The 18,076-nt window shown below is 35.6% G+C and overlaps 1 protein-coding gene across 2 annotated transcripts in view; it reads right to left on the reverse strand.

Moving 5' to 3' along the window:
- Positions 1–17,064, reverse strand: part of pcdh15b (protocadherin-related 15b) — a 225,185-nt gene extending 208,121 nt beyond the window's left edge. Inside the window, exons 1-2 of one of the 2 annotated variants that reach the window (XR_014201008.1) lie at positions 16,859–17,064; positions 2,500–2,614 (exon numbers count right to left, since the gene is read on the reverse strand). Coding sequence is in view for 1 of the 2 variants with exons in the window: in XM_082151481.1 (XP_082007607.1) it covers positions 2,500–2,596 (97 nt within the window). In the remaining variant the exon portion in view is untranslated. Of the gene's footprint in view, positions 1–2,499; positions 2,615–16,729 lie in introns of both variants that reach the window. The other variant, XM_082151481.1, reaches the window with a different exon arrangement.
- Between the last annotated feature and the right edge of the window lie 1,012 nt (positions 17,065–18,076).

An 18,076-nucleotide genomic window follows, 5' to 3' on the forward strand; every position in this document is an offset into this window, starting at 1 on the left:
CACACATTCACTCACATTCACTCACTTTAATCATACTAAATCAAATAACCTCTCTTTCTCTTTTTCCTTTAAAAAAAATAGAGAAAATTGGTGGCATAGAAACCATTATACTTGCATTGATTAATACTTTTTAATGGTCTTCTGCAATGTTTGAGGCATATTTAGGTACAGCAGCTGTTTCGATATTTTACATGCTTTTATGTTGGCCTAATTTCAGTTACATTTTAGGCTATGTAGTTTTACATTTTATTTATTTTTTTATTTTTTTAGATTTTTATTGTATTAACAAGCTGTATGTGGAGTCATTTTCAGTAGAAATGCATTTTACAATTTTTTGGTTGCAAATAAAAATCCCATAGTCCGTAACTACTACAGTTTTAACTTATTTTAATATATAAATTCAGTTAAATCGTCAAACATTTGTATGACTGCGCCAGTGACTTGCTTAATCCAAGCTACGACTTGACTTGAATTGCTTGACATAAAGCAGTGACTTGACTTGACTTGACTTTCACAAAATTGACTTGAATTTGCTTGAGACTTGAAGGTTAAGACTTGAGACTTACTTGTGACTTGCACATGTGTGACTTACTCCCACCTCTGCTAAGTTGTAAAATATACTAAAGGCAAACTAGACACTTCACATTATGAATTGTTGGGATGTAACCAGCTTTGCTGATTATAAAGGGAGTGTGCATGTGTATTGTTGACCCAGAAACGGCTAATAAATTCTCAAAAGATGTCCAAATTGTGGTGGGGGGATGTACTTTGAGTATGCCTGCCATATACTGTTCAGTTATTATCTTCTATTGTCTTTTAATAATCTAGACTTTTGCATGTCTTATGGCTTGCTTGGACCTTGGATATTATTTGTATTGTTTTTGTTTTTTGTTTTTTTTAAACACATTTAAAATTGATTTATTGCCTCCCTGTAGAGCCATAAATTCCATACAAATGAACCTAAAATAATATGTCATACTACCTTCTGTACGACATTCACAAACAAAACACTCCAGATGAATTATCCATAATCATGGTTATTCAGACAGGCTACACAATGCAAATGCTTTTCTTACTTAGTATTTTTGTTTTGTTTCCAGTTCAAGTATCTAAAGATTCTTATTCAAGAGGCATTTACTAGACAAGTAAAATGACATAATATATGATGTCTTGTTTTCTGATTTTTTTTTAAATAAATCAAAATGAAGTGAGTTTTTCATGTTTCCGTTTGAATTAAGATTATTTTTCTTACACCATTGGCAGATAATTGTGCTTGTTTTAAAAAAACAAACTAATTTTGATACATTTTTTAATTATTATTATTTTTTGTTTGCATTTTTTGACAAAAATGGCAAAATTGGTTTTATCTTTCAAAACAGCTTTAAATTCAAACAGCTTTGATCCATGCTGTCTGCCACATGTACAGCAATTAGCTTCTCTAAGATGTTTCTTCAAAGAAAACCATTCCCATCATTAAAAACCATACCACCCAGAGAGTGTGACATGTATGATGATCAATAAGATGATTCAATCAGTAACAAGATGGGTTAACTTCTGTAATCGCAGCATGAATAATTCATTCTTAATGGCATAGATTCAACAAGGTGCTGGAAACATTGCTCAGAGATTTTGGTCCATATAGATTTGTTGGCTGCACATCCATGATGTGGATCTCCAGTTCCACTACATCCAAAAGGTGCTCTATTGGGACTGTGATCTGGTGACTGTGGAGGCCATTTGAGTATAGTGAACTCAATGACATGTTCAAGGAACCAGTTTGAGATGATTTGAGTTTTGTGACATGTGCGTTATCCTGCTAGAAGTAGCCATCAGAAGATGGATACACTGTAGACATAAAGGGATATTTTCTCTTTTTCTGACCATTCTCTGTGAACCCTAAAGATGGTCATTTCATGAAAATCCGAGTAGATCAGCCGTTTCTGAAATACTCAAACCAACCATGCCACATTCAAAGTCATTTAAATCACCATTCTTCCTCATTCTGATGCTCAGTTTGAACTTCAGCAGATCGTCTTGCCCATGTTTACATGCCTAAATGCATTGAGTTGCTGCCATGTGATTGGCTGATTAGATATTTGAGTTAACGTGCAGTTGAACAGCTGTAGTCTACCTAATAAAGAGTCCTGGGAATATATATATATATATATATATATATATATATATATATATATATATATATATATATATATATATATATACAATCTAAATCAAAGTGAAAGTGTCTGAATTTTTATTGTGTGAAAATAGTTGATATAAGTACAAATTATATCAATACGACTGTCTGTAGTAGCTATGAAATTAAAAATACATTAAAAATGAAAATTATCTTATAAGTTCCCCTTGTTATTTAAGCCCAGCTTATGAAACAGAACTTATGAGTTTTGGAAAACACAGATATCATCATCTAAATTCAATTGCTCAGAGGCAGGAATACTGGAGATGCAAGATTTTGAGGAAACTTCACGAGGAAGAACTTACCTTCTGAATCTTGAGAATAGCTAGCAGCAGTGAGCAGAAGAACGCCAATGCCTATTCCCAACCACTTATAGAGCCACGACCTCTGGCGCATCTTCATGTATTACAGCATGCTCACCTGCCAACATAAAGAGACAGATTACGATCTCCTCTATGACTGAAGTGCTTCTTTCGCACTTCTTTCATGAGCTGCATAATGGCGCACCATTTAAGATGCATGAGTCATAAGTCGTATAATTGGTACCCTTTAAATACGGTGCATTTCATAACAGACCTCAGGGGTGTAAGAATTGAGAAATGCCAGGCAGTCTGGTTGAGGAACGACAACTCCAGAGAAGACAAAGGACCTTCCTGGAAATTAACTTTTGACTCTCCCTTGAGAAACTAGCATCCCCGAGTCAATCACCTCCCCCATGCTGTCTCTCTCTCACGCTGAGATCACCAGATATTCACCCCAAAATCTATATGGTTTAGTGTGAATAATTATCATACAGTATTATACATGTTTGGTATCATTTGAAATGTCTCAGTGCGACTGGTACAAATGTCTCATTCCCAAAGAAGTGAACCAAAAAGTAATAAAGATCTAAAGAGTTTAGAGATAACTTGCACATAGTGGGTCCTCCAGGCAAATGGCATTCTGCTCCCAAAAAGGTGTAAACTCTGAATGCAAATTCCCATTGTTAGCCAATGATTCCACGTGAAAGAAGTTTCTGCCTTGGTCTGAGTATTTAGGGAGAATTTAAATTAGCCCGTGATGCGGAGTGTATGCAGCCACTCCGCATTATGTATTTTATAATGTCATGTTCACATCTTCTCTCTTTATTCCAGAGCATTTGATGTTTTGTATTTATTGTCTTTGAACTGATTATGAAATTGGCATGATACATTTACCTGACATAATAAATTGTTACATTTGATTTTTTTTCCGACTGACTCTGAAATCGTTTTCCCAAGTAGATTAAACGGATTCGTATGTTACCGCAAGTTCTGCGTCAGGGGGATTCGGATGCCAAGTGACCGTTTGATTTTCATCTCTTTGAAAAAATTATTTACCATTTCCCATAAAAAGCAATCCCAGGACTTTGAAGTTTATTCAAAGAACGTTCTAATTAATTCTGGCATCAAAACAGACAATGAAGCTATACTGAGTCAATTTCCCCACCATAATTACTCAAGTCATTTTACATCATAGAAATAATAGAAAGTTTGGCTTTGGGGATGTTGCATCAAACTGAAATTCTCTGTAATGGCAGCGGGTAGGAAGCATTTGCTGCACATATAACCTTTTCCTTTGAAGTGAGCAGAGAGATAGTGTTTATGATCCATGTGAGAGACATAACAATCCACAGCAACAAGTGCAGCTTTGAAGTCTGCAACATGTCTAAGGGGTCAAACAACTCCTTCCTGGAAAAGACTCAAAGACCAACCTGTCTTGGCAGGTCTGGATGCAAGGGAAAGATAAGCTTTGGTCCAAAGTCAATTTATTTATATTATGACTAATCAGAGGAGAGTCAGAAGTGATTCTTACAATGATACAAGTCTGTAACATCTGAAAGAATTTAGATAATGCATGCAAATCAATAGTCATTATTTAGATTAGGCTTTAATGAATGACAACAGTGCTCAAAAATACTGATTATTGAGACATTGGACAAAATGGTGCCCTAATTTAAGATCATTAATTTAGAAAATATCAATTCCATTTGATCAGAAATGACAATGTTCTAAACAAGTGTACAATTTCACTTTATTATGTCTTTGTTTTATTGTATCCCCCTGTTTTACAAAGTTTAACAGCTGTGTTATAGCTCTTTGTAAAAACCATAACATATTTAGGATTGATTTTTTTAAAACTATAAATCAGTAAGCTCCTCTTCCTGTCATTCCAACAAAGTGGTGTAGGGATGACGAATGTTTGAAGGCAAAAACCTGTAAATGAGTTTAGAACCTCCTGTTCTATCGTCCTGAAGTCAATGTTTTTTTTTTTTTTTTTTTTTTTTTTGTTTTAAGGGTTTTGGTTCAATGCCTGAAATAAGGTCTGTGGTTAACACAAGCTCAAGATATTTTCACGTTTTATTCTTTTATACAACATACTTCAGTAATAACCCCCTTGTGATTTTTTAAGCTTGACTTAAAGTCCCCCTGTAGTCAATAATTGTATCCCTTAAAACTCATCTTTGATCACCAATCGCCAAAATTTTGATAGTTTTTTGCCTTCGAAAAAAAAAGTTCTTCATGCCTTAAAATAGCTTGAATGTATTGTTTAAATTTCATAATAAAATGGACAGACTTTTAAATCTGAGAACAAAGGGAACAAACAATCATTCAGAGGTTGTCGGGACATTAAATATCATCACACAGAACAGGTAAACTTATCTACTCACTAGTTCACTTTTACATTATGTTTATAATCGCTCTCTTGCCAACTATTCTAACTTAAACTTTTAGGGTACGTGAGGTATTTTAAATGCATTTTAAATAAAGACTGAAAGAGGTGTAAGAAGCGTAGTGATCATGATGTAGTTCTTTTGTAGCCTATGTTTAGCTTTTTACTTCTAGCGATCGTATTTATGCTTCAAAATTCAAAAAAGTTGATTTGTGAAGATTATCATGATGAACAAAACATGAAAGAACTCAAAGGTCTTCACGGCAACCCGTCAAAATAAAAGTTCGGTTTAACTTGAAGAAATTGACAGAAATAATTAGGCTACTGTACAGTAGATTTAGCTACGTCTCCATGGGATTTTTTATAAGCAATATTTACGTTTAAACAACATGTAGCCTTTAATGCGTATATGTATTATTTCCTTATGATTAAAGTAATTTAATTGAATTTAATATTTTTTTTCAAATAGTTAAATAAAATAGAAAAATAGTTCCAACAGATTTTGCTGTGGTACCGAAATTGGTACAGAGAACCGTAAAATTTCAATGGTATCGGTACCGACTACTGGAATTTTGGTACCGTGACATCCCTTTGGAAAACATTCTGAAATTGATTTCACTCCAGATCCACTCCTGGTTTTCCCAACACCGTGGGTCAACCTTGTTCAATAGATGGAGCTGAGGACCATTACTGTTTTTTTAATAAAAGTTGCACATTATTTTTGTCAATATTTATAATTAATATTTGATATGACAGTGGACTTTTTTCCCTTTTTTTTTTATTTGGCTATGTTGATCCATGAGCAGATGATGAGAAGACCCAAACAAAATCTGTGTGTTACCTATACTGATTATGACATTGTGAAACTTTTCTGAATTGATTTAAACATAATAAAATGTGTTAATGGGAACTAAGAGGACAACAGTTTTAGCTGAAAGTATAATAAAGAATTTAGCCTAAACGTTAATAATATCTAATAAATAATCATGAACATTAATAAGAAAACAAAAAATAGATATTTGAAAATATTTAAACATTAATAGCTATTTAATATTTAATAATAAATAAATAAATAACATGTGAAACATATGTTTAGAGCATTACACATGAGTTTTGCAGGTACAAATTCATATGGGTATGGAAGCTTGTTTCCGCCACAGAATAAAACATTTTAAAAGATAATTGTGACATTTTATCTCACAATTGCAAGTTTATATCTCGCAATTCTGATATTAAGTCGCAATTGCGAGTTATAAAGTCAGAATTGAGTGATATAAAGTAGAAATTGTGTTATAAAGTCAGAATTGTGTGATATAAAGTAGTAATTGCGTGTTATAAAGTCAGAATGTAAACTCGAAATTGTGAGGAAAAAAAAGTCAGAATTGTGAGATAAAAAGTCGCAATTACCTTTTTTTTTTATTATTCTGTGGCGGAAACAAGCTTCCATATATGGGTCTGCTAATAAGCAAAGGGGGAAAAAAAACTAACTTGGTTGCACAAAAACATAATTGCAATTTTTCTTTCTGTGACCTATTTTTGTCCCAGTATTCAGATTCAATGACACAAATAAATCATTAGACGTCATTGACAGATATACAGCATGAATGGAAATAAGTTCATTTCCAAATATAAACTACTGACATGAGCTGAATGAACATCAGCTGAGAACAAGCTAGTATTTGGCATCTGTAATACAATCTTGACAGATTCCTTTCGGGTATCAGGACATGGCTTTGCAAAACGTACAGAGGCTATTTTTTAAAAAATTAAAAGATAGCAACAAAAATATAACTTGTTGTGATCCAGACATCAAATCAAAACGGCAAATCCAAAGATACTTGACTGAAAGATCCAATTCAGAGAGAAAAAGAGACAACCATACAGAGAGAGAAGGGGAGACTTTCAAGTCTTTCGAATTGTACTACATCAAAACCCTCAACACCGGAGTCGATCATTGCACTGCCATGCTCGCTGACTATCATTATGAATGGTCTTTGTTCTTTCAAACTGAAAGAGTCTTTGGAGACATGAATGTAATTTCATCCTCTGTTGTCAGGACGGAAGCATATCTCTCCCCTGTGTTCCTCAATACAAAGGTCTTCCTCAGGACAATCAATGAGAGATGCTTCAGCGCTACGCTGTGAGAATGCAACGGATTGACGGCAGACACAATATGTCAAGGGGCGAGTACTATAAATGCGTTTCCTTCGAAATTTCTTTTTTTTTTGGTTTCGAGAAATTTCATGAAACTAAGTGCAGGCTTTTGTGTGCAGCCTTACAATCATTGCACAATAAGGCTGCGGGCCTCCAATAAGCTAATGGTCTAGAACAGCGCTCTCTAGTTCAATCCTAATCTTTCAGAGTAACTGAGACAACACCTGCTTGACTGTGTAAAGGCTTATCAGAGCCACAATTTCACAAAGAGGGGCTGAACATATGCTGCCTTCAAATCACGTCAGAATACTTGCATTTATGAGATGAGTGCACATGAGTGCCACCAGTTACCACTAGGCAACCTTTATTTACAGTTTTTCTCAATCGATTTGGCTCAATTCTCAAATGAGACTTTTTTTTTTTCTCAAACAATAATTTCAAAGATCTCTGAATGTGATGCGTTTCTTGTTCACATCAGATTTGAATGTCTTATTGATTTTGCACATGCGTGCAAAAGAGTCAGTACAATAATTGTCTAGAATTTGCACAATTACGTATTGGTCTAAAAGTTGTTTCTCATAGAAACTGTCAAACTCTTCACAACCTCTAAACATTATTTCATCGAAAATTGTCAAAATGGTCCATTCAGTTCTTAAAATCTGTTAGACATGTTATATCCCATAAATATTTATGACATGGAATGTTTGCTAAATTGGCAAATGGCCTACAATCTTATCAATCAACCAATCAAGAGCAATATGAAGATATGAAAGATGTATGTTAGAGAAAGACATAATAGGGTGTGTAAAAATGAACAAGCAACTAAGAATTTTCCATTTACAAATTTCTGCAAAAATAAATGTACAGTATAAATGTCCAGTTTATTTTTGTGTACTGCAGTTTTGACCTTTCAGTAAAATTGTACCTACTGTCTGGATCTGTATCTAAAAAGCTCATTGTGATCCAAAAGAGCATTCAGCTGGACAAAAGTGACATTCTAGTATAGTATAAAGCAGTTAGTGTCAACAAAAAAGTAGAAAATGAACATGACATTTGTATATAACATATTTCTTGTTATATTGTATATTTCCAAGGTGAAAAACACCTAAACATTTTGACCAGTGTGTGGCTCAAACAATGACAAAAAAACTTTTGATTTTGGTGCCATTGGCCAACTTACTGACACAATAAAAGGTTTTGAAGCATGAATTAAAAGTTTTGGGTGAGTTTTTACGTTTTGCAGACATGCAATAGAGTTCAGATGCTCGAGCAAACAGTTGTGACAATTTAACTTATAGTTTAGAAAATGTTAAGACTGTTTCATAAAATGTGCCAAAGCATTTGAGAAAAACTGTATGCCCAAGTATTTGGATGGATGGATGGATGGATGGATGGATGGCTGGATGGATGGCTGGATGGATGGATGGATGGATGGATGGATGGATGGATGGATGGATGGATGGATGGATGGATGGATGGATGGATGGATGGATGGATGGATGGATGGATGGATGGATGGATGGATGGATGGATGGATCCCATTTTTTTTTATTCCTGGCAACAAGCGAGACAAAGTGTGAAAGCACTTTCAGTAAAGAACTGTGGGTAATGCTAAAATCAGTCCGTCTCAATGCTGAACTGAGTGGGCTGGGATTCTGACAGAGATCAGTAAGGTAATGGGCCACACTGAACCTGTCAACATAGGTAATCCATTACACTCCTCTCTGTTTCACTGACTGTGGAACAGTACACCATTACTTCAGCCACACGCCAGCTAGAAAACAACGGTCAGGACATAATGAGGCAGGGGCGAAATGCAATGTGATGGAACTGCAGGAGGCAGTGATTTATTCTGCCATGAGGAAATTAACATACCGTTCAACCACTGTTGACCACACTAGATAGCTTTGCTTAGCTGTATTACATGCATACAAGTTTACATGGACCGTTCATAAAAACAAATTTCTTTGTAACATTAAACACATCCTTGCTGAATCAAATGTTTTGTTGTTGTTGTTGTTGTTGGTTTATTAAATCTCACCTTATGAACCTTTTTTTAACATTGATAATAATTAGAAATGGTTCTTGAGCACCAAATCAGCATATCATAATGATTTTTTAAGGATCATATGACACTGAAGACTAACGTAATGGCTGCTGAAAATTCAGCTTTGCCATGACAGGAATAAATTACATTTTATAATATATTCAAATAGAAAAGAGATTTCAATTTTAATTTTAATAATATTTCACAATATTACTGTTTTCATTGTATTTTTTTATCAAGTAAATGCAGCCTTGGTGTGAGCATGAGACTTCTTTCAAAAATATGAAGTATATAACCTTAATTGTTCCAAACTTTTGACCTATATATATACCTGTATGTATATATATATATATATATATATAGATATATATATATAGATATATATATATATATATATATATATATATATATATATATATATATATATATATATATATACAGTAGTGGCCAAATGTGATGTCTGAAGGGGATGTTTTGATATTTGGGGAAGTAAACTATCAAAATATGGAAAAAAAATATTGTTTTAATATTTTAAATGTGAGGGAAGAGCAACACTAAACTTGGTTAAGGCATTTATCTGACAAAATGATTTGTCAAAACAAACAAACAAACAAACACACACACACACACACACACACACACACACACACACAACCTTGTATTATTTCATTTTTAACATGAAACAGTTCTGAAAAAAATATGTTTCATATGTTCACAGTGACCATGACTGTCAGACTTTTAAAATAATGAATTTTTAGATGAACAGTTCCTGAAAGGCCTGATCTTGCCAAGGGTGTTTTACTGTCCATTAGGAGAGTGGCTGAAATCAATCATCTTTCATTATCTCTGGTGTGAGGTAATCAGGCAGTGTGTATTCTTAGAGAGAGGGACGTCATCTGCTACGGCAAATGAACAAAAATAAGTCTTTCCTCTGGCTCATGACTTATTCTCTGTCTATTTGCCTTGTGATGATTGACGCTTCTTGAGCTTATATCCTCTTTGAAGTAAAACTGTTTAGCCTATATATGAATGAGGATAAATTATTAACGGGTTTTATCCACATTTGCTGATAATTTCCTGTCATTCAAAAACACAAGAACCTATGAGTTACTGGCTCTGAGATGAGGAATCAAATGAATTGAGTTTGCCACAAAAGAACGTTTATGGTCAAATTATTTACTTTTTTCCATTCTGTGATCAATAGTGTAAAATAAGCAGGGTATGTGCACCAGTGTGAGTCCCTCAAACACAAGCTGAATTGATTATTTCCTCGCTTCATTCTGTTCCTGAAAGTATTCATAGGATAATTTCCACAGATGTTTCAGTTCAGCATGCTAAAAGGAAGGATGAAATGGGAAAATTATGAAAATGGCTTCAAACGGACTTATTTTCCATTACAGAACTAAACAGGTCACTAATGCAAATCTAAATTCCCCGCATAAAAAACATTGGGAAAACCCATCTTGGTAAACTAATGGAAGCGTGTAATCTCCAATCTCATCCTCTTTTTTTTTTTTTTTACTGATAACTGATGTAGTTACTATTCATCTAAGAGAGACATTATTTACCATTCCTTCAAAAGAACATAATAAATCATGCTGATTCATTATATCTAGTCAAACGTTGCAGTACGCATGGAGAGAAAGACAGACTCTTTAATTTGTACACCCTTTTAGGCTCAAAAAACATAAGCATGGGTTTATGACTTATTATATTTGGATGTCACCCAGACAAACAACTGTGTAATAATGCATGCAAAGGATTTAAAGATGCATCCAAGCACATTATCTGTAAATTAAAGCAATAGTTCACTTAAAAATAAAAAAATCTGTCATTATTTACTTACTCTCATGCTGTCATTGATGCAAAACACCATTAGCTCCATGTGTGTATGGCATTTTGAAATGCAGAGTGAGAATAATGAGCCCGATCTCATGAAAGTGCGTATCTATTGCACGAATGATATTTCTCGTATCATTTATACGCCAAAACGAGTTTTTGCGTGCATATGATACGCACTGTAAACCCCTTGGGTAGGATTAGGGGTGAGGAGGGCGTGCGTATTACCCATAATCCTACCCAAGGGGTTTACAGTGCGTATCATTTGAACGCAAAAACTCGTTTTGGCGTATAAATGATACGAGAAATATCATATGTGCTATAGATACGCACTTTCATGAGATCGTGTTGGAATAATATTAACAACGTAAACAAACGTAACATTTTTCCATTTTGTGTTCCATGAAAAAAATACAGGTTTGGAACGACATGAAAGAAATTCATCAACAAATGAAAATTCAGTCATTAGTTACTCACCCCGATGATGTTCCAAAAGCATAAGTCTGTTGACTCATCTTTGAAACACAAATAAAAATATTTCAAATGTAACCTGATAGATCTCTAGCCCTCCATTCAAAGTCCATTCCAGCAAAACTTTTACGATTCAATAAGAGATCCTAAAATAAATACTTATGAATCGAGCGGTTTAATCCGACTGCAATGTCGCCTGAAGAGGCACAAACACATTATATGATGAACAGATCTAATTTAGGCTTCTATTCAAATGTAAACAATGATCAGTGAACATTCATTGAGCACATCAGCAGATCAACAGAAGCTCAAATATTCTTGCTTGACAAGCAAGCAAGGTTGAGCTTCAGTTGACTGTATTTGATGAGCTCTATGTCTGTGTGTTGATATGTGTTCATTTGTGTTTCAAAGATGAACCAAAGTCTTATGAATTTGGAAGAACATGAAGGAGAGAAACTAATGACAGGATATTTCTTTTTTGGAGGGGAGAACTACCCCTTGAAAGTGAGTAAATAATGACCGAGTTGTCATTTTGGGGTGAACTATCTCTTGAAATGCATGTGAACAAGTACATGGAAGTATCTTTTATCAAATTTTTCTTGGATTTTGAGCTTGTGACCTGCAAGGGTAGCACAGAAATGAAAAGAATCTATAAATATCAAGCTCAAATCTGACATAAAACCCACTGAACTTCTACAAGCTGAAAGTATTTAGTCTGGAGAAAGACGTGGTCCTCAAGCCTTGACAGAATTCAGCCCAAGAGCAAATGTAAAAGCCACTGAGGGTTCTGTCAGAGGTCGACCTCCATCGGAGGGTCAAAACCCTCTCACTTTTTCCCCTTCCAGGTTTTGCCAACCCCAGACGGGTCATTTCTTTCTAATAACAGGCTCACTGTATCCCACAAGCCCTCCGCAGTGCCGCCGCCTCCTCCAGCCAGTGTTTAGACCAGGTGGCCGAGTTGAATTGGAGGGACGAACGTCCCTGAGTGTCTGATTACAGAGGCCCCATTTGATGAGGGTGCTCCGGCTAAATGAGCATTTATTATGGTTGCCTCGGAGCAGGATAAATCCTATTAGCCAATGTCTTTAATGAGACAGCCAGAGACAGTGAAACAATGATGGGCAGCCTAGCAATGAATCAACCCACGCAAACCAAGACGTTTGGGGAGGGTACACTGAGATATGCAGAATCACAAGCATGTAGGGCATACTGTAGCTAAAAAGCGATGGATGCTTGGCTTTTGGCCAAAATTGGCCATTTCAAAATAGCCAGTGTGAATACGCGCACTAAGAACTGATGCTACATTGTGAGGAAATTATGTAGTAATATTCTTGTCAGTGGAGGAAATGAGGATTGGTTTGGATTAGCTCATTAACTCTTTCCCTGCCATTTACTGAATTTTCCGGCTTTCCGTGTTTTCACTGTTATATGGTAGAAGGCGCTATGACTAGAGATGCACCAGTCCACCGGCCAGGGACCGTAATCGGACGATTTTCCACATGAACGGCCCGGCTCGGTAACTGGCCGGTCAGAGTCATGTTTTTTCGATTACGAGATGGTCTGTTTTGTTGCCAGCGGCACAGGCAATCATGTCAGCAGTGCGTTCTCACTCTTTTCTCTCCTACGGCGAAGTGACACACACCCGCCTCCTCTCACTCAATCGTCTCCTTCGCTCCAGTTAAATAGTGCTTGTATTGCGAACAGTTTTACTAATTCCCTCAGGTTTCGCGCTCACACCAAAAACGTGCACTACTGATCTATAAGTAATGCGCACAAGCCGCCTCTCAAACAGCTTGTGAGTCGCAAGTACCAAACTGAGTAGCTTACTGCACTTAAACAGCCAATTACACACAAAATTATGTCAAAATGCCAGTATTGGTGAGTATTCAGTTAAACACAGTCAGTTTTGGAACCTAGTTAGGTACGCAAGTTATAACGCAAGTTGTGTATCAGTATATTGGATCCGTGCATAAGCTCTTAAAGTGACAGCAGTCTAATTTTCCTGCTGATGTCTGTCATGTTAATCAAAGAACAAAAGACAAAGAAAACTATCTCTGCTGTTGACTGAATAACTTTAGTATCTACTTGTAAGCATTAATCTGTATTTATTTTTACATTGAAGACTATTGTACATTTGATTACTTTAATTTCTGTAGTATTTCTTACCTGAATATACTGTATACGAACCAGGAAAAACTTAAAGCCGCGTTTATTGCATAACTCTCTTTATTCTATTGGATTTATTTGTGCTGTTGTTTGAAATGTGTTACTTTTGCATTGAAGAAAGGTAATTTTTTATTTGTATATGCTGTCATATATATCGTATACGCTATTCTTTGAAAGAAAATCGGAATCGACAAAAATCGGTATCGGCAGGTCACACTTACAAAAACATCTGAATCGGTCAAGAAAATCTCTAGCTATGACACATCTTCTGAAAGAGAGAGAATCTCTGCATCAAAACACATGTGAAGAAGCAGAACAAGCGATAGCATATGTAGCCAGATGCATATGTAAAATAATGCCATCATGAACATTAAACAGGAAGACTGCCTAACGTTATCAAATGAAATGTTGACGCAGGATGAGGTATATGACTGTGAAGCTTTGGGGGTGTTGATGGACACGATATACTCTATCTATGTTTTGATCATCATTCTGAATCCGATGCAGTCTTTTGTCTTTGACAAAAATGTGATTTTCTCAGCTTTTTGCTCAAAATGTTTTTTTATGAAACTCACCCACATTCAATTGTTGATAAAAAAAGAATGTGTGAAGCCAGAATAAAAAGTTTTTTGTTGTTTAAAAGCAGTAGGTTTGTTATTTTTTTGCTATATTGCCTGTTCAAAAAGTCAAACAACAAAATCGTCTGGGGGCCATGAAACTTTTGTGAAAATTATCAAAAATGCTGGCTAGCAATTTATTTCGTTTTTAAAGCTGGCGGGGAAAGAGTTAAATACACTAAATTTAATTTACCTTGTTACACTGCCCTCTAAAATGCTTGATTCTGATAGGTCAGTTGTGACATTCCGGAGTCATTTATTACCCGATAATGACAGTTGTCAATAGCAATGCTGTATAATGACCACTCTTATGGGTATTTGGGACCAGCACTTCTTTCATGTCTTTCGTATAACACCGTGAACAGGCTCTCTCTCTCTCGCTCTCTCTCTCTCTCTCTGTTTTCCTAAAATGTGCCATCTTGCGCCTTAGTTATTGACTGTATGTACAAGAAAATAAAACTGGAGGACTTTAGTATTAATATTAGCTCTATGGTAATGTTGTCGAAGTGTTCATCTTGTTGCTAGCACAATTGCTTTGTACATTATAAGATAATAAACAGGAAGATTTTAAAATGTTATGCATTTCATTTCATTTGTTATGCAGTCCTCAACTGATATTATACGGCTGTAAATTATCAGTCTTCATTTGTCTAGGCTCAAAGCTGCTTGCTAACTGTTTTTCTTCATGGAAGCTTTGCGTTTACTGAGCTAATGAAATATTTCAACTTGAATCAATATTTAGTGTATAATTATTTGCTTGTGTGGCGAGCAGCCGTGTAATAAGCAGGAAAATGTACATCCAGATAGTTGTTATCGCAAAAAATAAATCCCTTCTTCAGGCTGATACGAGACTTGATAACTCTTTCTGGGTTTATTTTGTGCTGTACCAGCTGGATGTACATTATCCCTAACATATTCTTGTCACTGGAGGAAATGAGGATTAGGTTGGATTACCTCATTAAACACATAGTATTTAATTTACTGTAAAACCCACCAGCACACGTCTACTTCTGTAAATTTTTAAAAGGGGCAAACACGGCGTCATGGTAATAGACCCACTGGGTGACTCACAAGCTGTTGACCTAACCTGCGGCACAGAGACAGACACCATCACAAATAACACGGAGTTGAGGAACATGTGGTGGGGGTCAATAATTAATGAGGAAAGGAGGGGTAGACGCCATACGTGCTCCAGAAGAGGTTATCAGAAGACCAGCATCACTTTATTGTGTTCACTTGGCATTTAGTGTTCCTGCAGTTCCACATCAGCTCCTTCTATATGGTCTAACTTTGTAATTCATCACTGGTGTCAGATCACACTTACTTATCTAGAGGAACACTGAGATGGGGACATTCCCCAGAGAGAAATTATATTGTTCAGAAGTTATATATATATATATATATATATATATATATATATATATATATATATATATATATATATATATATATATATATATATATATATATCAAGACTCTAAGACTTTCAATACATGTAAATACAAAATGTAATAATTATGGATGTCATAGCTCATATCATTTGTTCTTGGGAGAATTTGATAAGAAATGTTTGAGTTCATATTGGTATCAGATTTGGACATTATTGAGATTATCTTTTTAGTTTCTTCTCTTTTGAATACTGGTCGATTATAATTCTGACATGATCTAGTTAACAACTTAAATGTATATGTTTTGAATGTTCTCTTCATGTGGTAATACCTAAAGTCTAAATCAACTAAATCAACTAAACTACAGTAGATTACACATGCAGAAGTCATTTTTCAAGGGTCAAGTCAGGTTGAAAGAGCTCCCTAAGGTAACAACTGCAAATTTGCACCTTTTTTTCTTTTTTTTTTTTTTTTACTGTAGACAGATCATTAACACAAACAACATAATTTACCATTAGTTCCTTACAAAAATCTAGCATAATCACCAAAACGCCATAGTTACAATTGTTACAACTGTAAAACTGGAATAAGTTAATAGCCACCATTGTCATAAAGATAAATTAAAATGAGAGTATTGTTTAAAAGCGATCTGATCTTAAATGTATGATTTAAGAATAACTGTATTAACTATAGTATCGTGTAGCCTACGTTTACGATAGTAAAATGACTGGATGCAAGTCAAACTTTTCATGCGTTCGGATCTTATGTTTTAGACTGTGGTCAATGTTTGAAAAAGTCTGATCAATTTCTCTTTTACTTTCGTTAAATGAATTAAACGCGGGGGCAACAGATTGCGGGAATGTGCGGCGTAATAGGATGAGCAACATACGGTAATCCGGAATCCTGTAGACACATCCCTCTTGTCAGGCTGGAAAACTGTGCCAGTCACTGAACCAAAACCACTTGCCGGTTTTCATCAATAAATCTTCTAAATGCATTTGCTAGCATGTCAACGCGTCCTGTGAGAAATTCACAACATGTCCAGGCGCCGTTACGCGCCAAGAACCGAGATTCTATTCACATCACACGCAACCCGAGCCCCAAATGTGATTCAGTGCAGCCGACCCACAGAGAAATAACCTCCTCTCTTATTTCTACTCACCTCTTCATCCAACGACTTGTCAACCATCGGAATAACAATCCAAAAATCGGGTCGCTTTGCGCACGAAGTGTCACTAACTTTCCTTGACGCGCTACTGCGCAGCGATTGAAGAAGCGCAGAAAGTCTTACCGCGTGAGTTGTAAAGCCATGCAAATCCTCCTCAGACGGCTGGAGAGTATCAGAAACTCCTCAGTGCCGAACACATCCCGAGCAGTCGGGTTTAGGAGCTCTGCTGCCCTCTGTCTTTAATTCACTCCCGAGGAAAGCGAGGATTCCCACACAGAGAGAAAATATCACGAAGTTGGGTGGCAATGCGATCTAGCCTCTGAGGTCTCATCCGCCTTAATGGCAGCCATCTATTTTGAGAGCTCAAATTGGTGAATATGCACCTGCCGTGGCGTGGGAGTAATCTTATTAGAGTGTGAAGAGCGCACAGCCACCCACATGAGAGGGAAAAAAACACACAAATGATATCTCTTTAAAATCTCAAATGCTACTACCAATGGGATTACAGGGAGAACAATTGGAGTCTTCATGCTTCTCAGATTGTTCTCCTGAGAAAGAGACGAGCTGTTAAACTGTGTTCACATTAAGTCTGTAATAAAAGTCAGACATCTCAATATAATCTCAAAAATTCCCCATGAAATTATCCATAATGATCTGAGTTTTGCTATTCATATTTGTATAGCTCTAATTTCAAAATATGTTTCATTTGTTTCTCTTTACATTTTGGGTTGGGAACTTTTACACTATGTAACTTTTTTTTTGACAGCTTTTAAGCATATAATAATAGATATATTGATATTTAATATTTATATTTTAAAGCTGTAGGGACAAATTACGCGGGAAACTGCACACTTCCGTCATTAGTTTGTGTGTGTTTCCGTAAATAAAGAATAGACTGCATGTGTGTGATGTGCGTTATTCTTTTCACGCATATGCTGTGGTAGTAGCTTAAAGTTTTCTGATCATCTTTTTCTTTCGTTGCTAGTTTATCTATTTAGAGGGCGGAGAGTTTTGATGTCCTCAGTGACATTCGCAATGTTCATTCACAATTACTCACAGTTTTATGGTTTTACCATATTTTTTTACAGAAATGTACATGGTGTAGCTTTAAGCATTTGTAATGTTGAATAATATTGATTACCACAATATATACATAGGTTGTGGTGAGGAATTTATAATGGAAGTGAATGGGGCCAATTTAAAAGCAGATTGTGAGGCTAATTTTATAAAAGCAATTACAGACATGTCCCCACCACTTTTTGCCAGGGTCGATACTGTCGATATCTCCCTGCACTGATATACCAAATACAAATGAAACATATCCAGCTGACATTCACTTGT

Source organism: Leuciscus leuciscus (genome assembly GCF_965113295.1).
Source record: "Leuciscus leuciscus genome assembly, chromosome: 21".
Lineage (NCBI taxonomy): Eukaryota > Metazoa > Chordata > Actinopteri > Cypriniformes > Leuciscidae > Leuciscus > Leuciscus leuciscus.